The sequence below is a fragment of the Paramisgurnus dabryanus genome, chromosome 6 (assembly GCF_030506205.2).
Source record: "Paramisgurnus dabryanus chromosome 6, PD_genome_1.1, whole genome shotgun sequence".
NCBI classification, from domain to species: Eukaryota; Metazoa; Chordata; class Actinopteri; order Cypriniformes; family Cobitidae; genus Paramisgurnus; species Paramisgurnus dabryanus.
The window spans coordinates 30,141,684-30,167,014 of NC_133342.1; the positions used below are offsets into that span (position 1 = coordinate 30,141,684).

The following is a 25,331-nucleotide window of genomic DNA, read 5'->3' on the forward strand; positions in this document are numbered from 1 at the left end:
ATGCAAATGAGCTGCTGCTTCCCTTACGATTGACCTTTATCTAAACTGAAAATGACTTATTTAAAAAGGTGTATAATCACCTTACTTCATTGTTCATAATGACCATGCAGTAACAAATTATGTAAAGAAAATTTAAAATAGAAATGATGACCTAAGTGTGGTCTTTGAATGGTTGTGGGCGGAGTCTGTGCAAAGTGACAACAGAACACAGCAACAGCTTTCCCATGAGGTTTTAAGGGATTTAAAAAAAGCGGGCAGGTTTTTATCATTACAGGGTGGTTGCGCGCATACACAAGCGACCCAAAATGATGTGCAACATATAAAAGTACTTTTTTATATTAGGTGACCTTTAATAAACCAAGGTCACATCATGACAGAAAAATAGCTTTCAATGTCTGTTAAAGGAACAGTATGTAAGAAATTTATATCAATTGATCATTAAATAGACCTGATATGTCACTAGACATTAAGAAATTATTTTCATTTCAAATACTTAAATCACTGACAACAGTGGTCTGGCCAGGATATTATAATTTAAAAAGTGGAGTTGCAGCCCTCAACTGATGTTTATGTTGTCATTTTGTGTATTGGCCACCAGTTGTGTGATTGCAGTACCAGTTTTAGCCACAAGTTTTGTGATTGCAATACCAGTTTTGGCCACAATCCTACATACTGTTCCTTTAAACCTGTGAACATTTTTTCAACAAAAAAAAATCTGATGTCTGAAAAAATATGTACATTTTTCTTCAAACTGCCACTTATTGTATTAATAACGTTATTAATATTAAATTAGGAAAATGTGTATTGGTATGTTTTCTATTCCTGGAAAAAAAGACACTTATGCAGAAGAAGAATGTTTAGCTTAAAGAAACATTATTAAAATGCAAGCAAAGAGGAATGTTAATACAGGTGTAAGTTACAGAAGAAAGACTCATACTATCTCTACATATACGTTTTTAGGAGACAGATGTATTGTAGAAATTTAGCCTCATCTCATGGTAAATAAAAGATGCATCCACCCACCTTCTTTTGTAATTATTTCTGATTTTTTTTACCAAGTCTCTTTTTAAAATTCATATTTAAAACATTTTACTCAAATGTGAAAAATAATACAATTTTTAAAAGCGACAAAGTCTTGAAAATTAACACCCAAGCATCACACACACGTACAAATCAGGCAATTGATAGACATATACAGTATTGCAGACCTTACCACCTACCTGTTGGACTAAACGGAAATCTTTGCCATCATCACGTGACAGGAATAAATTTTGGCACACAGCATATTTTATGGATTTGGCTGCACATATAAGCAACCATAAAACTGTGCATACAACAACAATACCTCATTATCAACCGGCATTCAAAGGAGGCACAAAATACTGCAACAACTATCTTTAGGTATATCTGCTATCCTTATTGCACAAGAAAAACAAACGTTCACACATGGACCTCTCTGGCTCAGCTATAATTTCACAGCAGATGCGAAGCCTAAGATTTAGATATTTTTAATAATCATCAGCAAAGATCTGCCTGTCCGATGTTAAGATTAATTTCGACTATACAACGTGCAAACGAATAGATAATACCTTTGTCAAATACTGTCCCTATGTTCCCCACTAAATCACACCCAAATACACATTTAACTTTTTCTATGCTGGAATTTGAAACATTATTTTATGCAGATGATTCAGGGCATTTCAAATCAAGTTGACTGGGGGACACAAAAGTTACGTTCCCATTCGATCACCCTCCTCAATAGCCACTTGCAGTGATTGTCTACCCTAAACGGCATGTGTTTATCTGAATGGTAGTGTGGTTATCTCACAGCTCAGGTGCATACCAGTCGTGCAAAGGGCCACATAACCATGATCAGTACATAAAAACATCACACATCAAACTTCAACTGCCACACAGAATGAAGGAAGACTGCTTGCTCCTCGCCAAACCTTGGAGTAATTGAGAAGGGTGTATTTATGTTTTTAACAGAGGATAAGGCTGAAGTCCAGCCCGGTCTTAAGGGGGGTGCCGCCTGACCAAACTCACTCACGACTTCCAAAGAGCTGAAGGAAAAAGAGGAATATGTAGACGACATCCATGTAGAGGCAGATCGCTCCGAACACGTGCTCCTCTGGGTTCAGAGAGTACCGTCTGTTGCCAATCAACAGCTGCATATCGAACGCCAAAAACTAAATGTGCGACAAAAAGGAGAACATTACTTTCTCTTTCTAAGAATATAAACAGAACAACATCCCATAGTCAAAACCAAGCTTGCCAAGCGTGTGACCCTGTGCAAATAGTCTCATCTGGTCTCCTTTTGGCAATGATGTGTATTTTAATTAGCATATTTTTGTCTATTTGCAACACATCGCTCTTTCATTGGATGTCTCTTAGTGCCACTCTCTCGTTTGTCGGGATGGTCAGCACACAATTAGTTAAAAAGTACTAACCAGGGTGAAAACCAAAGCACCAAATCCAGCATAAGCAGTGTGCATCCATGGTATCTGTAAAGACACAGGCAGATGTCTTAGCATACAACACTGTTGTATAAACCAGGGGTTTTCAAACTTTATGATGCCATGGCCTCCCAAATATAAGTGCCCCACTATATATAAGCTAATTTACATATTTTTATGTACAACAAATATTTTAATGGCTACAATAAGCGTAAAGCTGGATGTATAAACTGGATTTATAAAGACATTTTTTAAACATTTTCAATTCAGATTTATTTGTACTGCAGCAAGAATTGTCTGACAAACCCCAGTAAGATAAACGGGACACTAAGAAGTAAAACACACTAGAAAGATACAAACCAAATAAGTATGTAACAAGAAAAGAGATTTTAATACCTTATTAATTTTTTTTCCCTGAATTTTTTTGGGGACCCCCTAAACCCCCCCCCCCCAGGGAGTTTGAAAACCCCTAGTATAGACTATCAAGCACAATAGTGAGAACTTCATAGCGATGTACACCTAAACATCTAATAAAGGTTTTGCAAGCAGCTTACATATCCAAACGGTGCAGTGAAGAATAGCAGAAGACCAGTTATCATTAACACCATCATGAGGGAGAAAAGCAATCCGTGACGGCTGGTGAAGTCAACCTAGATCATATAACACAATGCTAGAACAGATGTCAAAAAATGTGAAAATAAGCAGTTTTTCAAGGACAAAATGAATTCACCCTGGACTGGAAACAGAAGAGCGTGATGGCCAGACACACCAGAGCTGTGATACCTATACACATCATCACCACTTTGGTATTATGGTAGCTGTTAATAAAAATAGAATAAATTATTGACATCATATACATATGGTTAAAGGAATAGTTCACCCAAAAATGAAAATTCTGTCATCATTTACTCACCCTCATGTTGGTACAAACCTGTATAATTTACTTTTTTCTAATGAACACAAAGGAAGATATTTTGAGAAATGTTTGTAACCAAACCGTTCGTGGACCCCATTTACTTCCATAGTATTCTTTATCCTACTTTGGAAGTGAATGGGGCCCACAAACGGTTTGGTTACAAACATTTCTCAAAATATCTTACTTTGTGTTCATCAGAACAAAGAAATTTATGCGGGTTTGTACCAACATGAGGGTGAGTAATTGATGACAGATTTTTCATTTATGGGTGAACTATCCCTTCAATGTCTTCCTAGATGTATATCATTTTCAGTCTTGGGTGAACGATTCCTTTAATTGAAGTGCTGTTACAATTTATATTATTTATAGTACCTTACTTATCATTACAAATATCTTCCCTAAACGTTTTCACCTACAGTAAAAAGTAAGTAAAACATCTTACCTGGCAAGCATGCCTGCCATATACGACATTGCCAAAGTCTGCAAGGAAATAATGCCTTCACTCAATTTCCTTATTTATTTTGTAAATTAATGATGCAATAAGAAAGCATTACTTACAAAAATTCCAAGAAGAATCATGTTGGTAGGAAATCTTCGTCTGTACATGTAAGACATACAGTAAGACATGGATAAACAACCAAACAAACAAACAGCTGCTAACACTGCAAGGTGATGGAACTAAAAAAAATCAAGAAGAAAGTATCCCGTTACCGTGCATTTGAGCTGCATACAAGCATCAGGTAGGTTCCCATAAAAGTCATGCTGGACAAAATAAAGCATCATTTCATTCACAGGTTAAAAGACAAAATCAACAAGCAATGTGTTTTAGAGGAGGAAATAATGTAGCATGAATACCACTTACTATGAGGTAAGATAAAACACCCTATTGTATTGAACAAACTTTCGGACAGGCTCGCTGCAGAAGTGAAAGACAGAACGATAATCTATGTCAGTGTGGATCTTTACACAGGCCGAAATGACCTAAAGCATACATTTAGCATCTCTTTTATGTAGGTAAAACCTACCAAAATGTGAAGAGTGACACCACACTAAACGTAACCATGAGCTGAACCATGAGGATACAGAAGACCTTAGAGAAAAATATCAACACAATTAATCGTTGGCCTTACTCAGACAATATTAAAAACATCAAGACAGAATTTTCTTTACATTATGTAGGAGGATTTTATATAGACAACAGTAAAATCATAAAAAATGACTTTATATGGGTTTTCAAAAACTGCACTACAATCCCATCAAAAGATACAGAGTGTCCAAAGATGCAGTTTCCACAGCAGTATTTTCATAATGCTTGACAGCAGAACATTGAACACAAACATTTTTATGAATGCATTCTTACTAGGGATGCACCGATAGGATTTTTTTGGGCCGATACCGATTTAAACAGACAACCTCTGGCCGATACCGATATTAAACACTTGTATACAATACTATACAGTTGGTCTGTTAGCTAGTTTATTTCTGCATCAAATTATTTTTACTGAACATGGATTGGATCTGATTAACATTCAACTGACCAACATAATAAAAGAGGCACAAATTAAGCTAAAACAAATATAATAAGACAGCATGACAACCTTCAAAGGTGGTTTTTGCTATTCAGCATTTATTTTATTAACAACATTAACTAATTTTTTACATATAATGAATTTCTTTATGCAGTTAATTAATAAACAATCGGTATCGGCCTTTCTCGTGCTATTGCCGATATGCCGATGCTTTCAAATTCATGAAAAATCGGCTGATTAATATCGGCGGCCGATACATCGGTGCATCACTAATTCTTACCTTTCTGATGAACATGCGCCGGATATTCTTGTCTTCCCAGTTGCTCCCATTAAGACCATCAAAGCTACTGCTGGAGCTCGGATCAGAGAAGGGTGAGGACATGTCTGCAGCGTAAGAATTCGAATATCCAGGACCTAAAGAACAGACAGCATGAGGTTGTGCACTATTTACAGAATGAATGAATTAATATTTAATAATGCAGCACACTAAGGTATGACATTTGCATCTATATCCAAACTCTGCCATATAAAGTGACTCACTGGGACCGGGATGCACATAAGCCCAGCTGGGATGCATGGGCATGGCTGTAGGGGGCATTGGGGGTGGCTGACTGGCATAATTCAAGTTTCCAGCTCTTAGTTCTTTATCTCCTGCTGTAGCTTCAGCATAGCTAGGTGGTGCGGCCGGCAGACTCATGGTCTACTGTAAAATAAATCATTGGTAAGATATACAATCTGACTAATTATATCGGAGGACAGACCAAGTGAAATTGTTATTTGAGTACACTGATAATTAACAGTCACGAATTCCTTATAAACCTGTAACTTTTTTACATTGAAGCATTACTACAGAAAAGTTGGCTTTAAATGATTCCCTATCACTGGGGTCACGGGTTAATGCATTGTCTTGGGTTTTAAATGTAAGGTACTGTAAACAGTGTAAGCCACAATGTGGCTAATCTGACTAAGAACTGCCAAAACGCACGTGACATTTAACATTGTGTTATCATAAACTATAGACCTATAAGACTGAAGTAAACTGTCAGGTAAATTCAGCGCAGAGATACATCGTTTAGTCAATACTGATGTATGCTGAAAGCCGTTAGCTTAACGTTAGCTAGCTCGTCGATTATACTTTATGAAGCCCTTATGGCATGCAGGAAATCAACATGCATTTATTAAAACAGAATTAACGTTGTTAAAATTCACGATAAAAATCTGACTGACACAAATTGCTTGTAGACTAAGCACTGTTACAATTTACCTTACTGTAACAATCGCGGTCTCAAGTAAAAACAATGAACTCAACAGCGCACTGACGTACATCCGGTGTTCCCGGAAATGACGACAACGAATGATAAAAACCGAACTGCTGTGATTTAAAAATAGATTTAAATGTTCTTAAAGGTTGCTTTACTACTTAAAGTCCGTTAAGCATTGATATTCTAAAGTTTGTGGGATTATATAAAGTGTATATCACGTAAGTAACATGCACTTTACCATAAAGTAAACTATAAGCAAACGCAATGCATCAACCTCCCCATTACATGATGAATGAAGCATGTGTATCAGTTTAGGTCTAATTTAGGTCAAAATATATACAAAAGGTTTTATTTACGTATAACAGTTATGACACCGGTATCTTCCCTCACACGTGAGAACCAGAATTTTTCAGGACATTTAAGGAATCAATAGGATTGTTCGACTTCATGCGGCGCCTCAAGAATCGACAGCCGGATGACGTCAAAGTACCGCGAGACGAAATGTATCTTAAATCATTCCCGCGGTACTTTGACGTCATCCGGCTGTCGGTTCTTGCGGCGCCGCATGAAGTGGAACAAGGCTTTTACATGTTAACTAAACCATTCTTTAAGATATTGCATTTTCCTTCAGATTTTGAAACATTAAGATGACAAAGCATAGGCCATATCAATAATGTACCTTTTTATTCATACATTTCACTTCAAATACAGCTTTAAACATATTTTGATAAAATAAAAAATTCATCAAGAGTCCTTGATGTTAACGTTTATATTTCAGCCTTTGTCGAACATATACGTCTGGTCTTATAACAGAGGAGGGTTCCAACAAAAATATGAAGTGCACAACCATGATCTTAATAGGTATTTCAAAAGATAAGTCCAAATACTATAATGCTTATTAACATACATAAGTGTAACAAAGGTGGTGCTTTGACTGCAGTCTATCTAACATGCTTGTATTTATTTATAGAGCGATACTCTGCTTGGCAGGGGTGTTGGAATTGCATTTTACGGGACTTTACTGACTATAAATCATGCATCTGTTTGTCAATTTTACATTTCAGATGTTCCTTGTAGGCCTGAATGCCCTTGTTCCATTTAGTGATGGTCTGCTTTTCACAAACCCAGATCTCCTGAGCAACCTAAAAGGAAACAAGGTAAGATTAAGTCAAGACTTCAATGTCAAACAGATTTAGGCAGTACCCTTTACACAAAAAAAAAAAAAAAAAAAAAAGAGTGCGAGTGACTAAAATCTACACAGTACCTGCTGAATAAGCCTAAAGTCGTGGCTGACCAGCATCATTCCACCCTCAAATTCATTGATCGCTTCGGCCAGAGCATCAATGGTTTCAATGTCAAGGTGATTGGTCGGTTCGTCAAGAAACAGCATGTGTGGGTTTTGCCAGGCCAGCCAGGCAAAGCAGACACGGCACTTCTGCCCATCAGAAAGATTCCTTATGGGGCTCACCTAATCAAAGCAAACAGATCATAATCATCAAATCAATAAATTCATCAGTAGTTCAATCATATCTCCATTACAAGCAATTTCAAAATACACACCTGCTGTTTGCCAGTGAGCCCATAGCGGCCGATGATCTTCCTCATCTCTTCTTTCTCCTTTATGTCAGGGTAGCATTTCATCATGTACTCCAGAGGTGAAAGGTCAAGCTCCAATTGCTCTGTCAGATGCTATATAAAGAATACCCATATGCAAATAGTAAATTTAATATCGATCTAAAAATGAACATGCCATTATACAAGCAGTAAAGCCAACACACCTGATGATACCTGCCAATCTTGACATGGGAGTGCTTTCTAATCATACCATCTGAAGGCAGGACCTAAAAATACATACTTCATTACATTCAAGTTCAACATACAGAAAAAACTGTAAAATGTAGCAATAGTACCCTACCCTACCTCTCCAGTAAGAAGCTTTAGCAAAGTAGACTTCCCAGCACCATTTGGCCCCACAAGGGCCACCCGTGTATCCAGATCAATTCCAAACTCCAGTTTCTTATAAATAAATGGCTGTAAAAAACAAAGATACATTAAAACTTGATCATCAAAACCATAAAGGATCTCCGTAGAAAGGGTACAGAAAGCAGAAATATTGTTCGTACCGTATCGTCTGAATACCTAAAGCTGACATTTTGAACCATAATGACAGGAGGGGGGATCTTCCCACAGGGATGAAAATAAAATGACAGGGTCTGAAAGAAATGAGCACATGGTCATCAATTATAGGCTTTTGGGTAAGCATATTAAAATGAATTCTCTGAGAGCATGTACTTCTTTGCAAAAAAACCACAAAACAACAAATACTAAATTTACAAAAGTAACAAAATAGATGCATTTCTTACTTTGTCATTCACAACACGCTCAGTCAGGCCTGAGGCGACCATCTTCTGTAAGGTTTTCTCTTTGCTCTGGGCCTGTCTGGCCAGCTTGGCAGAGCCGTGACCAAACCGTGCAATGTAGTTCTGAGGACCAACATGGGAAATGTTATGACCACGTGTCATTTTAAGCTTGGAGACGCTCATAAGATAGAAACCCATTTAGTCTTATGCTTATAAAATACTTGCTTTCATGTGCGTTATCTGGTCCTGCTCCCAATTAAACCGTTTCATCTGATTCTCTTCCAGTTCTTCTCTGGTCTTCACATATTGGTCATAATTACCCTTTAATGCCAAAGAGATGAAGATTTTAAAAATATATAATAAAAAGGGAAAACAAAGACTTGCAAGGTTACTTGTTCCAAAAATACAAATGGGGGGACTGGTGCCCATACCGTGTAATATTTCAGCTTGCGTTGGTGCAAGTGAATAATGTTGGTACAAACGCCATTGAGGAAGTCCTGAGAATGGGATATTAAAACCAGAATTCTTTTGAACCTAAAAGACAACAAAAACTATGATGTAAACCATTTATGCCCACATAGATTTGCAAATAACTGCACCTGTGTTAACACTACCAAACGTAAAACTGAAAAAAGGGTTGCGCTGATTGATCAGCTGTACGCTTCGGTCTAGTTTTTGTCAACGCTCCATCCGTACAAAGAACAAACTGCTCGACGGAAGAGCTACAATTCGGCCTTTTGTTTACATCATGTCATCAGCAACAACCCACAGTAAACATACAAAAAAAAGATGTTATGCTAATAAAATATATATAACTTACTGACTAAGCTCTTCCTCCAGCCACACACAAGCATCCAAGTCCAGGTGGTTAGTCGGCTCATCCAACAGCAACATGAAAGGCTTCAGAAACAATGCACTGATAAAACAAAAATATCAATGATTCTCTAATAATCACAATAGCCAAGAACACACTGACACAAAGCTACAGGGATCAGATAAAACGCTTCAGACTGTTTTTGTCATTGCACAGTTACAACAAGGCAACTGTGCTATCATTCGGCCTTTTGTTACATCATCTCCCAAAAGCAATGAGCAGATGAGACTTAACAACACTTACCGAGACAGCGCGACACGCATCCTCCAGCCACCGCTGAAGTCTTTGAGTTTCTTCTGCTGCATGGCGGCAGTGAAGCCCAGACCGTGGAGGATTCGTGAGGCCCTCACCTGTGCTTTATCAGCATCCAGCTCCTCCAAACGCTCATACAACTCCATCAGCTTCTCACATTCAGCTTAAGAGGGGGGAAGGGGGCAAGTTAAACAACGCATGATTCTGACATGCAATCACACAAATGTAAAATGTGCATCAAATTTGTGCCTTAGCCAAGAAATTCCTTAAAAACTGCATTGCATTAAGGAGTCTTCTGAAGCCAAGATGCTCAATGTACCACGGCTAGGAAAGGAAGCTGTTACAAAGCAGTTCCTATGAAAACGTGGTGATGTTTCGAGTAGACCTGACAATTACGTTCTTATAGTTTGTTCACCAGTTGGTTAGGAAAGAAAGACATCTCCACTAAACTTACAGTCCTCATGAGCGAGTCTCTCTGCCTCTTTCTCCAGCTTAATCCTCTCCTCATCTACCTCCATAACACACTGCAGGGCGGTCTTCTCACTGGGTGCCATCTCACGGGTAAGGTGGTAAATATCAATGTGCTCTGGAATGGGTACCTCTCTGTGGCCAATCGCTGACAATAGCATGGACTTTCCTGTACAAAAAAAAAAAAAACTCAGAATTACCAATGTCACTACCACATATCAAATTTATACAGCCACCTAAAGGACACGATCCAGAAGACAAAGGAATTTCTATATTTTAGGTGCATTACCTGTTCCATTGAGACCAATAAGGCCATAGCGACGCCCAGAGTTGAGCTCCAAACTAGTGTCACTGAGCAGCTCTTGTCCGTGAAAGGTGAGAGACAAACTGCTGATGTGCACGTCGGTGCTGTTGGGATGAGATGCCAGCACACCAGTCACTGCCCGTGCCTCAGTTTTCTTCAATTCGAACTCATCCAACTCCTTTGCTAAACTGTCAACCCCTGCAATATAGAGGAAAAATTTGATTTTTCCAAGTATCATGCCTTGTTAGAAATAGTGCACATAAAGGCCTCGCAGTCATTGCTAGGGTGGCCATTCGTGCCAGTTCCGCCGGACACCTCCCGAACATGTTTTCGGTGCGTTCTCCGGAAGTCGCGTTGCTCGACCGCATACGTCATCGAGGTTCTCACATTTCAGTTAAAATACATTAGAAAATTAAGATTTATTTCTTTTAAGACATACAATCATTGTAGTTTCATTATTTCATTATTACCTTGAAATGTAATGGTTGCTTTTCTGAAATTGAACCCGAAATATTAAACCTTGATGATGTATGCGGTCGCACAACGCGACTTCCGGAGAACGCACCCGAAAACATGTTCGGGATGTGTCTGGCGGAACTGGCACGAATGGCCACCCTAGTCATTGCCAACTGGTGAGAAAACTAACCAAATTCACTTTGTTTGAAAACCAGGCTAGTGCAAAATGTAACAGAAATTACGATCTTTAAAGTTGATTTCAATCTTTGACATGCCCCTACTCGGTCAATATTAAATATATCATGGTTATTTTTCACACAATGTTCTTTACATTATGTAGGACGATTTTAGCTAGAAAAAAATGAATGTGGGTTTTCACAGGCAGGGTCAAAAAAAGTAGTTCAAGATTGACTTGTTGAATGTGGACTTGTTTATTTTACCATTGACTTCAGATGACCCGTTCTCCTGAACTTCAGGTTTCTCCTCTCCATTTACTTCATCTCCTTTCTTTGTGCGCTGACGGGCTTTGGCTGCTTCCTTCTTCTTTGCCGCCTTCTTTTTGGCTAAGTCTGACGGCATTGCTGAACTGCAGATCCCAGGAACACCACAACGCTTAAAATCTAGAGGAATAAAGAGATTTGGGTTTGCCAGTGGGAAAATTGTCTTATGCCACATTTAACTTTCCCAATTAAATGATGAAAATGCACTGATGTACAGTTGGAGCTGAAACACGGTGTCATTTAGGAAGGATTATTTCTTGAGAAGTCAGCCTGACAATGCGCGTATAACGCACTTGTGTGCTGTGAAGATTCAACACAAAGTACATAATGTTCCTAAACATACAAATCAGCCAAAGCCAGAATTGTCTAGCCAACGTTTGTCGGCTTGTTTAAAGGTCTAACATCAATCGAGCTGTAAACAGCAGAGGGCAGTGAATGGGCTCACGTGGACTTCTGTACTTTTCCCTGACGCAGCGCAGACGATAGCAATGATGATGGCGGTACAATAAAAGATGCATTAAAAATTTATTTTACATAATAGCGTTACAAATCTATTATTATATGGCGATTAAAACACAAAGTACACGAACACTGTTGATTTACCTCTAAAAAAAATCAACAGACGCTGCGGCTATCCAGCGAATTATCCGGATCGGTTTATTCTAAAGGCCCGAGAAATGTGCCCCATGCTAAGTTTAGCCATTTAACAGCCATGATTCGCAGATTCCTAGTAAATCTTCTAACTAGGACATGGATCAACATCCGCTAACAAAAAAATATGTGATAACACAGCGTATCTAAATATTTAAAACGACACTGACAGTAAAAAAGTAGTTTAGCGCACGCGAGGTTCATTGTGTCCCCACGAGCTAGCTCATATGCTAACAACCGGCAAAATTAGATTGATCGAAAAGATGTCCGACAAACAAAACTAACCGCGTAACGAAGGATAATATATTTTATAAACACTAAAATAAGTTTAAACTGACAAAAAGTTAACATCAAACTTATTAGACCAGTCTGTTATTTTACCTGGTTTCTTTTCCTGGTGAGTGATGGAGTGCTAGCAGCAAAGCGGCAATCTCATGGCTCGCGCTACAAGCGGCACTGGGCGCGTGTCGCCAATACCGGCTCACCAGCCAACCAGATGTCGACACGTCATGACGCTCCACCTATTTATCAGCATGTGGGATGTCAGGCAGTTTGCTCAATGCAGTTTACTCATCAGACATAGGCCGTTTCTTTATCCCAAAGCTGCAGCCTCCGGAGGTTGCATTTGCAGGCTGTATACGTCACCAATCTTGGTTTATTTAAGTAAACTGAGCATTACATTCGCAAGTCACAAATCACATTGCAACAATTTACGATCAATTTAGAATAACTGTCAACTTTATAATTGTTAATGATCTGAAATAAGACATTGTCGATGACGTATGCAGCCTACAAATGCGACCTTTGGAGACTGCAGCCTTCGGATTAAGAAACGGCCGTTATGTTTCTCTTATTAGTCACCAATATCGACTAACATTTAATGACTCACATAGCAGTAATTCCGATAAAGAGATTATATGTTGTCATTAAATCTACAATTTTTTTCTACACGTAGAATCTACTTTGGAAAAATTAAAAAGAGTTATAAAGGGTTCATTTGCATATTTCCTTTATAAACTTATTTGAATAAAATGCATAAATAAAAATAATTTCTATTGAAAGCTGCAGTGTTTTTACATTTAAATAACACTTGCCTATATTTATGCATCATTTAATACTCACTCGTGGTACTGTAGTTTATATTCATTACACTCGGCACACCTCAGGACAAAGATATGCAAAAGCGCTTAACATAAGCAAAGGAAAATCCATTAGAATGAAGTCATTTATTGGCATTCAAAAGGATAATGCAATTGTATTTAACCTTTGGTTAATGCTTCATGTGAATCCTCAGTGCTTTATTTAAGGCATTAAGATCATGCTTAACACTAAAGTCAACACAAAATTACAATCATGCAACAAGCATTATTGTATCCTACAAACACATTTTCAATAAAATTGCTTTACTGGAGTGTAGAGATGATGACATATTCAAACATCATTTATAAACACTTCTTATTAGCAAAACCAGAATGATTTAGTTAATCATAGCCTGAATTTTAATTGCTAACTTCTATACACAGTCAGTGTTTCGGAAATGATGACAATAGATGTCACTCTTATTGCAAATAAAGGTTTCCAGTGGATTTCTTGATGATCTCTTTTGAACAATGCAAGTTCACAAGCAATAACAGACAAAAGAAAAGCTGCAAGCAGAACGTGACATAATATTCAAACATGTCCTGTGACAAAAAAACAACATTTGTACAGTCAACATCTACAGTACAGTTTAACAATTAGCATGTCATGTTTTTCGGTAAAAAATGTTTCTCAGTCTTTAAAAAGTTTTATTCATTTCATTTTTACCTTTCCAACAGCAAGTGAAAAAACGCACAAAATCAGTAGCATGTCGGCACTTTATGTGCATCAAAACATAGATCTAAAAACAATTACAAAAGCTGCTGTGTGACTGGTTAACAAATTGTAACATTCCTTTCAAGCCACATTTTAAGGTCATTTTGACAGTATATACAATCATCTGTACATTAAACATACCTTTAAAAAAGAACAATGACAACTTTATACAGCCTCCAACATCACATATCTTCCAATGTCGCAACTCAACGGGTTAAAATCAGTCCATGGATTAAAACCAAAGAAGTTTTCCAGGGAGGTGGTCTGTTTAAATGACATCAGATTCATAGACCAAACCACATAAAAAGAAAGAAATCAACTGTCGATCCATTCTCAGAACGGTTTAGTATTTAAGTATTTCGCATTGCCAAAACTTGTTCAAGCTCTTGTCTTCGTTGTTGAATCTATGTGAAGGAAAAAAATTGTTAATGAATCTTAATTTGTTGATTTTGCAAGCACATTTATACATTAAGCGAATTATCAATTCATAAGTTTTGCAACATGTGTATTGCATCATTCTTTCCATTTATTTTTATGTCCCTCTCACCTTGCAATAAAAGTAGCGACTAACTGCTTCTTGAGACCAGGGCTGGTTATAAAACTCGGCTCTCCTTTCTTCCTCCGGATTTCCAGCTGTATCTGTCATCAGCTGTATCACAAAATGAAAAAGAAAAAAAATCGTAACTAAAATGACTTCAATTATAAGACATTGTCATATTAATATAGTAGTTACATCCTTTGGCCACTAGGTAGTGACATTGTTGCAAAAGTGACTTACACAATATAAGCCTTATTTTGGCTGGGAGGGACACTCCACTTTTTGAAAATAGGCTTATTTTCCAGCTTGCCTAGGGTTAAACGTTTTGGAATCCATTTAGCCGATCTCTGGTGGTATCACTTTTAGCATAGCTTAGCACAATTAATTAAATCTGATTAGACCATTAGCATCGCGCTAAAAAATGACCAAAGAGTTTTGATATTTTCCCTATTTAAAGCTTGACTCTTCTGTAGTTACCTCATGTACTAAGACTGACGGAAAATGGAAAGTTGTGATTTTCTAGGCCGATAAGGCTAGGAACTATACTCTTATTCTGGCGTAATAATGATGAAGGACTTTGCTGCTTTAACATGACTGCAGCAGGCGCAATGATATTACGCAGTGCCCGAAAATAGTCCCCATGGTAACTTTCAATAGTCTCCCTTTAAGCCTGTTTAGGCTTGATATAAAATACATATTGATAAATAATAAGTTCACATAAGTGATATTTATTATAGTATGTACGACTGTTAATGACTATAGGTTTAAAATCACCTTGAGGTCCCGATTTTGGGAGCAGATCCAGTCTTGGATGTAGCCCTTAGGGTCCCTGGAGAAGCTGAGCATGAAGTCTCTTTGAATCTTCAGCTGGTTTATGGACTCAATCGTTTCATGGATCTAAAGAATGAGATGTGATGTTTAAAGAGGATGAGGAAGGCACAATCATAGCATTATGTTCTTCTGTGGATCCTTTTAACCCTTGTGCCTTGTTCCAATTCACTACCCTTTCGTGTTGTTAGCGGCCAAAAAAGGCCACTAAATTAAACGGCTGTAAAAATGTATCAGATTAATATTTTTTTCAAATTTTTTTGCATAAATCTGTTAATCAACCTCAGAACTGATCAAAACTACCAAATGTTTCCAAAAATTTCATGATTTTAACTCTTTAATTGCCAAGCTCATAAGTGATGCCACTGATTTGAGAAAAAAAAAAACACAAAATCACTGATTTTCAATATAAAAAGTGATTGTGGACTGAATTTTTTTTCACCCTTTTCACAGTCTTGGGCATGCCAAAAATTGGTAAAAACATTGGCTTTGATGCATTTTTAGTTTTTGTGCAGCATCAGATTAAATTTTTTTCTCCCTCATTTATTGTTTGTGGCCATTTTTTCCCCATTGACTTCCATTATAACAACATTTTTTGATTGCAGAGCCATGACACCTTATTACCATGCATTTTTGATTCTTTGTGGTTTTAGTTTTTGCAAAGAGGTAAAATTTGTGATTTTTACTGTTGATCACCATGTGGCACAATTAACCCTTTAGTAGCCTGTGCAAAAAAAGAGCTTGAATTCTGGATTGTACATTGAGTTATATGGACTATAACAGCATATTAGAGAGAGAGAGAGAGAGAGAGAGAGAGAGAGAGAGAGAGAGAGAGAGAGAGAGAGAGAGTGTGTGTGTGTGTGTGTGTGTGTGTGTGTGTGCATGCTTGCATGTGTGTGCGTCTGTGTGGAAAAATCTGTAAAAAATCTTCTCTTCATCAGATTTATTAACAACATTTATTATGAACCAAAATGCAAAAACAACTTCAAATAAACTGAACAATGAAGCAAGAGTAGAGGATGGATGGAGAACTAAATAATCAAACTAATTTTTGGTGTGTATATGTGTACGTGTGTGTGTTCAGTCTTTTTAGCAGGACTTGCAGCATATTACTTGGTGCTCTCTGCAAGTGTGTCTACCACAACGGATACAAATGCTGACTGTTCTTTTTTTGGTTCTGTACACCACTTGCATGTTCCCCTCTTCACTCCTGAGCTGCTGGTGCCTGCTGGTGTCTGTGGATTTGTGTCTAGAGGGACAGCTACAGGAGACTAAATCCCTCTCACCAGTGCAGCACTAACTGGTGCGCGAGGGAGGTGCTCTCTCCTCAATACTAACACTAACCCTACACACACACACACACACACACACACACACACACACACACACACACACACTCGTACACACACACACTCGTACACACACACTCGTACACACACAATGGTTTTATAGTCCATATAAATCAATGTACAGACCAGAATTTATGCTCTGTTTTTTTGCTTAGGCTACTAAAGGGTTAATGGTGCCACATGGTGATCAACAGTAAAAATGACAAATTTTACCTCTTTGCAAAAGGAAAAGGCACAAAGAATCAAGAATGCATGGTAATAAGGTGTCATGGCTCAGCAATCAAAAAATGTTGTTATAATGGAAGTCAATGGGGGAAAAAATGGCCACAAACAATAAATGAGGGAGAAAAAATTTTAATCTGATGCTGCACAAAAACTAAACATGCATCAAAGCCAATGTTTTTACCAATCTTTGGCATGCCCAAGACTGTAAAAAAGGTAAAAGAAAATCCAGTCCACAGACACGTTTTATATTGAAAATCTGTCATTTTGTGTGTTTTTTTTCCCCCAAATCAGTGACACTACTTATAAACTTGGCAATGAAAGAGTTAAATCATGGAATTTTTGCAAACATTTGGTAGTTTTGATCAGTACTGAGGTTGATTAACAGATTTATGCAAAAAAAATGTGAAAAAAATTTCATCCGATAAATTTTTACAGCAGTTTAATTTAATGGCCTTTTTTGGCCGCTAACAACACGTAAGGGTAGTAAATTTGCCCACGGTATATTGTTAAGTTTTTGAAAAATTTCAAAGCATTTTCTTAAAATATGTGTAAATATAAGATTTGTCACCAAAAATCATTCCATTTGCTGAAACACAGAGAAAGTTGTGGCCAAATTAAGACAAAAAAATTGCAAAAATGGCCAAAAATGGCCCCAACAACACATAAGGGTTAAACAGCATGTAGTTTATATGCAGTTAAACAAAACAGCAAGATCTCTTTTACACTTGAATGATGAAGCTGTTTATCTGACCTTGTTGTCTAGAGATGCAATCTCTTGGTGATTGGCTGTGGACAGCAGGAATCCACTCATTTGACTCTTAAGAGGATCATCGACTTCAACATCAATGTCATAGCAGGCTGTCTTTTTTTGGTCATTTGAATCAACACTGATAAAAGAGAAAATTTGGGTTAACTTTTTAAGACAAGGAGGCCTACTAAAGGTTCATTCAGTTTTTAAATGATACCTGAAATGAAACATCTTTAAGCTAGATCTCACAACAGACATATAAATAAAAACATAAAAAAAGATATTATAAAATATGTACAACAAATACAGTTTCTGCACAAATTTAAAATAGATGCAAAATCTTTCACCAATGGTCTGAGACTTCCCGATCTTAATTTCCATTCTGAATTAACGAGTAAATACCTTATAATGTGATTGATCACAATGGGATCAGGTGGCAGCAGGAGGTTGGTCAGTCGCTGTGGGATCTCACAGAACTTCAGACGAGGACAGTCAAAGATCTTTTGCAAAATAAGTAACTTACAGTGAATACATCTGCTATCAGGTAACGCATTAAAACAAATGCCTATGACATGATGAAAGTCTTTAACAAGACAGATGCCCGTACCTGCTGGAAGTATTTGTCACAGTTGATGTACTCTTTCTCATGAGGGTCCTGCAGTTTGTTGGTTTTGACGTACTGCCATAATGCCTGAATGATGCAGGAGCGGGTTTGAGTGTGGATGCCCAAAAGACGTGCAAGGCGTGGGTCCAATTTAAACTGGGGAGGCTGATATGGACACAAACACAAGAGAATTAAAATTTTATAGTCACCATGAAAATAAAATGGAAAAACTGTCATTTGTTTTGGAATATTGTGGTATTTTTTATAAATTACTTCTCTGTGAGCTTCATTATTTAAAAAAAAATTATGTCCCCTTATAATCTTTAATCAAAAACACAAATCTCCTCCCCTCCTAAAACAATATCTCTTTACTTCCGGTCATATGGTATATGGCAGGTGGGCGGAGTCCGGGAGAAGATCACTGTGATTAGCAATTAGCAACACAACACAACTTCAAACGATCCAATCAGATCTCGATGGACAAATCCAGCCCTGCCTTATTTCATTTCAGAAGCCGTTTCACTCGGATACACGTCACCACATGGAAAATATTGCAATCGCTACTTCTGTTTCATGGCGACTTTAAAGGAAGAAGGGAAGACGTCAGATACAAAAGCCACCTTTGTTAAAAATTTCGATAATGAAATCATCCAAGCACTCTCGGCATGTATTGTATGCTCTTTAAATACTTTCGCTTCAAATCTGCTTAATCCTGGCCTCAGGCCATTTAGAAAAAAATGTTTATTGGCAGAATACGCCACATCAATTTTTCAGCAAAGTGCACAGAAGATGAATGTGAAACGACCATGGATCGCATTCAAACAAGGATCCCTTGTGAGTACTTGGACCTGAATACAACACGAATGTGGCAGCCACATGCATCACAGCTTCCCCTAGTGTGTGCTTCTTCAATTTATTCATTTTTACCTTTCTGAATTCTGACTTTCATCATTTGCAATTTTTATTTGCAATCTCTTGCATCTTTAGTGAATTTGCAACTGTTTACGATGTCTGGTCCAAAGAAGTGATTTTTTCTAGAAGTGAAAGCTTTTGCCAAAAACATTGCGTGCACTTAGAGGGTTTTGCAGTGAAAGACAGTCAAATTTGTTAAAGGTGTAATGTGTTTTTAGCAGCATCTAGTCGTGAGATTGCGAATCGGAACCAACCTTAATTTCGAAACGCAAAGAGAAGCTACGGTAGCTGCCACAGAACAAACACGTCGTCGTCTGAGACAATGCAGTGTTGTTAACCTTTTTAGCAAAGACCAGGAGACTTGGATTTCCTCGAGCAGACGTTTTTATTGCAGAAAGTGTTCTTTAAATCAGAACATAGAGCTTGGGAGCTGCAGTAACCAAGTCTCACTTACAATAACCCTATATTGCATTTATACACATTTTTAGGGGGCAGTGCCCTAAATGGAAAATAAAGCACTCAACTTTAAACAAAGCATTGGAAAGAAGTAATCCTGAGTTTCACCAACCCTTAATCCCATCAACATTACACTGTTGTCTCACTCAGACCATTTAATTATCATAGAAATGGGTTCACACCTTAGGCTTGCCATTCACCTCTGACACTTCGTCCAAGCATAAGCAAAGAGCACCAACTCAAACAATGGAACAAAAGGTAACAAGGCCACAGTTACCTGCCTAATTTCTTTCATATTAAGATGAGACAGGAACTTGCCGGATCCCCCTTACATGATCATTTAGAGGACAGTGTTACTTGGTTTTGCTCTCAAACATGATAAACATATATTTGCAATAAGATAAAGCCAATGACTTAAATTATTTTCCAACAGCAGGAATGAAACACACTCTGTAGAACAGTTGGTCCATTTAGGGCTACTGTAAAAATGACGGTGACTTCCATGTAAGGGGATCTGCGGTGTATGGAGATAAAAACAGCTTGTTCCAAGGTAATAAAAACAATACAGTTATCTAGGTATGTGACAAAAAAGTATAAATACTAGAAAATTCATATATAATCATAAAATCGGATAATTATTGAGAAAGTTATGGAATTTTGAAACTTGAAAATTAGGGGTCATTTTTGTACCCAATTAAAACAATAAAACTATGAAAAACTGTGACCTCTTCTGCTTGACCAAACACTTTAAAATATCATAACTTCCTTATTTCTTGGTCTATTTGCATAATTCAAACACCACACATGTTATTAAAAGCCCAAGATTAAGATGACATCTTTTTAAAAGGTATATAAAAATGTTATTTCTGATTAACCACTAATTAATGAAACCAAGAGCATCAATCCACGCATATCTTTCCATATGAAATCAAAACCCTCTCAAATTTTCATTGTTTCTTTAATATTTCTTAATTGACTAATAATGCTGGCGAGCAATTTAAATTGTCAGATATTATTAATACATTAATTGATGATTATGTTATTTATCATTTATAAATCAATAAATGCATGCATATTTATTTATATGTTTGACAAAATCATGCCAATAATGTAATCTAGAGATTCTAATCCTTCGTTCTGTATGATTACTTTAAAAAATACTGCACGGATTGATGAAAACTGAGAAGTTTTGGAAGCCGATATGATTGAATGGCCGATTCTGCTTTTGACAACAACGTCACTTGCGGATCGTAAAAAAACACATGCATGAATGTTACAATCAATCCCAATTCACCTAATTCAAGTTAAATGTATATTCTATCAAAAGTATTTGGTTTGAACCAAAAAATACTTGTCTTCATAGAGGATTTTGATGCCAAATGGATTTTGCTTCGCTTATAACTTTCTTCTTACGGCAGCGATCTTGGAAATTTGAACGTGAGAATCAACGTGAGGAAGTAATTCATGTCACTAGTATATGGGCTTTAAAGGTATTCACAAAGCAAAGATATGACAGATTTCCTAAGTCACCAACGCGTCTGGCGCTGAATACCCGCTGGGAACACAGCCGTGGGAACAAAGCGCTCGTGCGTATTACGTAATTTTGTCACATACCTAGATTATGTAAGGTCTTTATACACCACTGATAATATAGTTATTTAAATTATATTGCATTTATATCAAGAGATCCTTCTAAAAGTTACACAATGCACCTTTAAATACCAATGAAATGACATTTCTGAAATTAAGGTATTTCAATTACTGACTAATGACCTCATTTCATTGCCATTAAAATGAAATAACTTATTTTGCATCTTAAGTCTTTAAACGTTTCATAAAGTCTCAAATAAAACTATTATATTATGCAAAGTACCAGAAAACATCCTGAGTGCTTCATTAAAGGCTGACAAATCCTTAAAAGTGACCAAGCTTAGTGTCACAATTTTGCTCATTTGATTTATGACTCAGGACCCCCCAAAACATTGTATTTATTTCTGGATTTGAATTCCCAGAATTTCAATGCAGTCACTCAATGCAGCGTAAAACCCCAACAACTCTCCACCAGTAAACCATCATCTGTAATCTCAAACTATAATCTGGCAATTCAGCACACACCTGATAATCTAACATGAGGAGCAGAGTACAGCGAACATTCACATCACCGGGCCTCTTCACCTGGAACCCATCTGTCTCTTGAGTCGTAGGGGTGCGATGCCACTGTAAGGACAAAATACATAAAATTAAGAACATACATATTTATGTTTACACAAATAATATACAAGTTTCTCATAAAACATTCAATCGAATTAAACTGACAAGATCCAAAAAGTGGTAGGATGAATAAAATAAGGCTCTGTAAATGCATTCGCTTCTTCTTTTCCAAAACCCCAGCCTGTTTTTGAGTGGTCACACTACTATTTAAAAGACACAACATAATGGCAATGACTCACAGCTCAACTAAATTAGCTTTCCTTGACATTGGAGGCTTTTTCAATGCTGTCTTTCTACACAGGTAAATCATTCTTTTATCACATGCTGCAATCTGCCGTGATGAAAACCGACAACCACCAAGGACAGTTTAAAGAGCCACCAATTGAATAAACCCGAATGTGCCGCGCGCACGTTCCTTGCCAGGAGGGAAACGGGCGTCGAATGAATGGGCCGAAGACACGAGGTTCACTCCTTGAGATTCGGGGGCCGCCGCTGTGAATCTGGCCTCTCTAGATGTGAATGTCCCTAACAAAGCCCATAAATATTAAGTGCGTGAGACAGCTGGAAAGGTTCCCTTGTGTAATGTAAATGCCTGCGTCTGCCTGAATAGCACCTGTGCACAATAGCTTCTTTACTGATGGAGTAAAATGCTCTCTTGGAGAACAAAGACTCAGCATTCGGTCCTCAGTAAGAGGTTTTGGGTTCACATATGCATTTCTTTTTTCCTGCAATTGGCTGCAATGTCATCACTCCACAGTGTCACGGGCAACTTCCATATATGTAACACGTTGCTATTGCGACCATAAAAACATGCTTTTGGCTTGGTTATCTGAACTTTTCATTATGATTTTCTCTTGCATTCCACACTGTGGACGGACACAAAACAAAGACCAAGGAATGCTTAAAGATGTGTTAAGAAATGTGACATCTTTGTGCCCTTTCTTATTTCCAGCCACGATTGGAGTGTAACGGGAGATTCTTGCATGTTAATCGCTTTTAGCGTTGGTTTGTTGCAAATATCAAACATTTTTAAAATGGTTGTGAGTAAATTCATTCTCACCTCCACTAAATGGTTGTCAGGGCCGTACAGATCCTTATCCAGCTCAATAACCAGGCTCTTGAAGAAGGAAGAAAACTTCCTCTTTTGTTTCCCGGGCTAAATGTACATAGCGTGTAACAAAACATAAAAATGAAAAATATATTATAAAACAGATGTGAATATATTCACATACACACAATATGGTATAATAATATAAAATGACATTTAGGGTTAAAGTACAATCCAACGGGTTGGGTTCGTCCCTTTTTGACCCAATTTTGTTTTTTTAAAGTGTACCTAAATGTCCAAGAATTGTGTTGTATTAAATCATTTAAGTAAGTTAAAGGGGACATGTCATGAAAATCGGACTTTTTCATGTTTAAATGCTATAATTGGGTCCCCAGTGCTTCTATCAAGTTAGAAAATGTGAAGAAGATCAACCCAGCAACTTAGTTTTGGTAAACCATTCTCTGCAAGCATGTGGAAAATAGGTAATAAAAATTTGGCACCCCTTTTGATGTCAGAAGGGGATAGTACCACCCCTTAATGTGCACTATCCAACCATTTAGGGGCTGGACACACCAAAACTTTTAAACGCGGCTGAAAACGCCTTGAGGACGCCGAATGCCAGCTGTTTTTCAGCTGAGTGCCAGCTTTCTTCAGCTGAGCGCTTTGGTAGCTGTGATACTTCAGCTGCGAGCCGGTTGGTTGCTGTGGTAATGTCCCGCCCCTCCTCCACTGTGATTGGGCGGCCGTGTGAGAACTGACATTGACGAGCAGAGCTTTTCTCCCAAAGTTGAATCTCTTTCAACTCTCGACGCTCAGCGCCGAGCGCGGAAAAACCGCCGAGCGCCGGTTTTCAGCGCGAGAAAAACCGCCGAGCGCCGGTTTTCAGCGCGAGAAAAACCGCCGAGCGCCGGTTTTAAGCGTGGAAAAACGCCGAGCGCCGGTTTTCAGCGCGGAAAAAACCCGCTAGCTGCTGGCTTATTTGAAAAACGCAGAGCTTCCATTGGAAACAATTGAAAACATGCGCCGGCCGCGGGCGTAAAAGTTTTGGTGTACACAACCCCTTAGTGCAGAGATCAGCTCATTTGCATTTAAAAGGACACACCCAAAAACTGCACATTTTTGCTCACGGTCAACATGTTAACATGCTATAATAAATTATCTATATGATATTTTGAGCTAGAATTTCACATATGTGAAAAGATTTATTTGACATCTTAAAGAAGTCTTCTGAAATGTCCTCTTTAAACAAAGATCAAAAATCAATGTATTCAGTTTAACAGATTGAAAATAATAACACTATGGTACATCAAGTACAGGACAGATGGTAAGATTATAAATGCAAACTCAATGCTTACATCATCCAACAGTTTGCCCTCTACACGCAACTCCCAGGATGCAATGGTGGCCTCTGAGTCCTCTGCGTCAGGCTTGGCAGGGTTGTATGTGTTTGAAATGTACAATCTGAGCTTGCGCTTTTGCTACAAGAGAACACAGTTTACCTTTAAAAGCCCATTGAAGTAAAGTCGAAGTCGCGTCACTATGCCGCTATATTTGCTATATATGTAGATTCTGCGCATGCACAAAGTCCCTCTCTCAGAGGAATCTATTCTTAACGGTTGGCGATTGGCTATTTTTACTGGGAGGCGGGACGAGAGTGGCAATTCTGACTCTTCCCGATTTATATCAATACCAGTGATACATCTTGTTAATAATCTTTGACTGTGGTGACATCAGTTTAACTTAAACCGGAAGTCAGAACAGAACTATCCAGAAGACCCTCCCTCTTTTTTGAATAGTGTTTCATTTATGGCACAGTCCAGCAAAGACATACTGTAACAAAACATGGAAGGCAGGGTGCTTCAGCATCTGAAGAGCATTTTGATTGGACAGAAAATTTGATGAGAAGCTGAAGTGTAGGGTGATGTCATAAAATTATAAAATTTTAAACTGTAGGTTTTGAATGCTTATATCTTCTGTAAGAGAATTTTGGACCATACCAGTTCATATTTATTCTGAAGCCTAACGCATTTATACTAATGTGGAAAAAGTTTAATTTAATCATTGATTAATCATTTTGTTCCTCTTGGTCTTTAATTGTCAGTACCTTATTACTATTTGGCTTAACAAGATAACATAACTTGGCACAACGCTGTTTTTAATTATCATTCAGTACAAGTTAGTAAAATAAAAACGTAAAATGTGTACTCATAACAGAAACCACCACTGTTCAAACTTATACAGGTAATGCATGTATACACACCTTCATTGGTCTTTTAAGTGCTTCCTGTATGTCCACCCTCTTCCTCATAATGGTTTGATCAAGTTTGCGTTCAAATGCCAGGAGGTCCATGTATGCCTGAGACTCGGGCACCAACTCACGAATCTAATATAAAAAGGCAACAATTAAATTCCAGTTGCATTTGGAATATTGTGAGTTATTCATACCCTGACAAATAGAGACATCCAGAACATCCAGAGTTTTTGAAGACTGAGGCTGATGCAAAATAGAGAGGCAGTGTAGTCAATTTCC

The 25,331-nt window shown here is 37.7% G+C and overlaps 3 protein-coding genes and 1 non-coding gene across 8 annotated transcripts in view; all 4 read right to left on the reverse strand.

The window, feature by feature from the left end:
• Positions 1-35: 35 nt before the first annotated feature.
• On the reverse strand, positions 36-6,247 carry faim2a (Fas apoptotic inhibitory molecule 2a). Of its 3 annotated transcripts, none has more exons than XM_065276545.1 (12): positions 6,166-6,247; positions 5,442-5,604; positions 5,182-5,315; positions 4,398-4,462; positions 4,235-4,288; positions 4,084-4,134; positions 3,931-3,970; positions 3,815-3,852; positions 3,187-3,274; positions 3,011-3,106; positions 2,451-2,504; positions 36-2,189 (listed from the first exon to the last, which is right to left on the reverse strand). In XM_065276545.1, exons 2-12 carry the CDS (start codon positions 5,596-5,598, stop codon positions 2,043-2,045), a joined length of 924 nt encoding a protein of 307 aa, XP_065132617.1. In that variant the 5' UTR covers positions 5,599-5,604; positions 6,166-6,247; the 3' UTR covers positions 36-2,042. The 3 variants fall into 3 exon arrangements, with proteins under 3 accessions (XP_065132617.1, XP_065132618.1, XP_065132619.1); XM_065276546.1 differs by having other exon boundaries at positions 6,171-6,244; XM_065276547.1 differs by having other exon boundaries at positions 6,129-6,239.
• A 578-nt stretch (positions 6,248-6,825) lies between these two features.
• On the reverse strand, positions 6,826-12,542 carry abcf2a (ATP-binding cassette, sub-family F (GCN20), member 2a). Its single transcript, XM_065276548.1, has 15 exons — positions 12,410-12,542; positions 11,318-11,497; positions 10,407-10,619; positions 10,104-10,286; positions 9,641-9,812; positions 9,344-9,439; positions 8,955-9,057; positions 8,749-8,844; positions 8,527-8,646; positions 8,287-8,376; positions 8,084-8,194; positions 7,942-8,004; positions 7,724-7,852; positions 7,428-7,631; positions 6,826-7,305 (listed from the first exon to the last, which is right to left on the reverse strand). Exons 2-15 carry the CDS (start codon positions 11,454-11,456, stop codon positions 7,189-7,191), a joined length of 1,836 nt encoding a protein of 611 aa, XP_065132620.1. The 5' UTR covers positions 11,457-11,497; positions 12,410-12,542; the 3' UTR covers positions 6,826-7,188.
• LOC135767534 (small nucleolar RNA SNORD89) lies at positions 9,165-9,282 on the reverse strand. Its single transcript, XR_010542069.1, has one exon. It is a non-coding gene; the product is annotated as a small nucleolar RNA SNORD89 (small nucleolar RNA).
• Positions 12,543-13,241: 699 nt separating the features above from the next.
• Positions 13,242-25,331, reverse strand: part of smarcd3a (SWI/SNF related BAF chromatin remodeling complex subunit D3a) — a 30,702-nt gene continuing 18,612 nt past the window's right edge. For all 3 annotated transcript variants that reach the window (XM_065276550.2, XM_065276549.2, XM_065276551.2), the window contains 10 exons: positions 25,062-25,184; positions 24,157-24,279; positions 22,814-22,909; positions 21,658-21,759; positions 18,178-18,339; positions 17,973-18,070; positions 17,574-17,709; positions 15,195-15,317; positions 14,430-14,531; positions 13,242-14,286 (listed from right to left, as the gene is read on the reverse strand). In XM_065276550.2, coding sequence (XP_065132622.1) covers positions 14,233-14,286; positions 14,430-14,531; positions 15,195-15,317; positions 17,574-17,709; positions 17,973-18,070; positions 18,178-18,339; positions 21,658-21,759; positions 22,814-22,909; positions 24,157-24,279; positions 25,062-25,184 — 1,119 coding nt within the window. In that variant the 3' untranslated portion in view covers positions 13,242-14,232. The remainder of the gene's footprint in view (positions 14,287-14,429; positions 14,532-15,194; positions 15,318-17,573; positions 17,710-17,972; positions 18,071-18,177; positions 18,340-21,657; positions 21,760-22,813; positions 22,910-24,156; positions 24,280-25,061; positions 25,185-25,331) is intronic.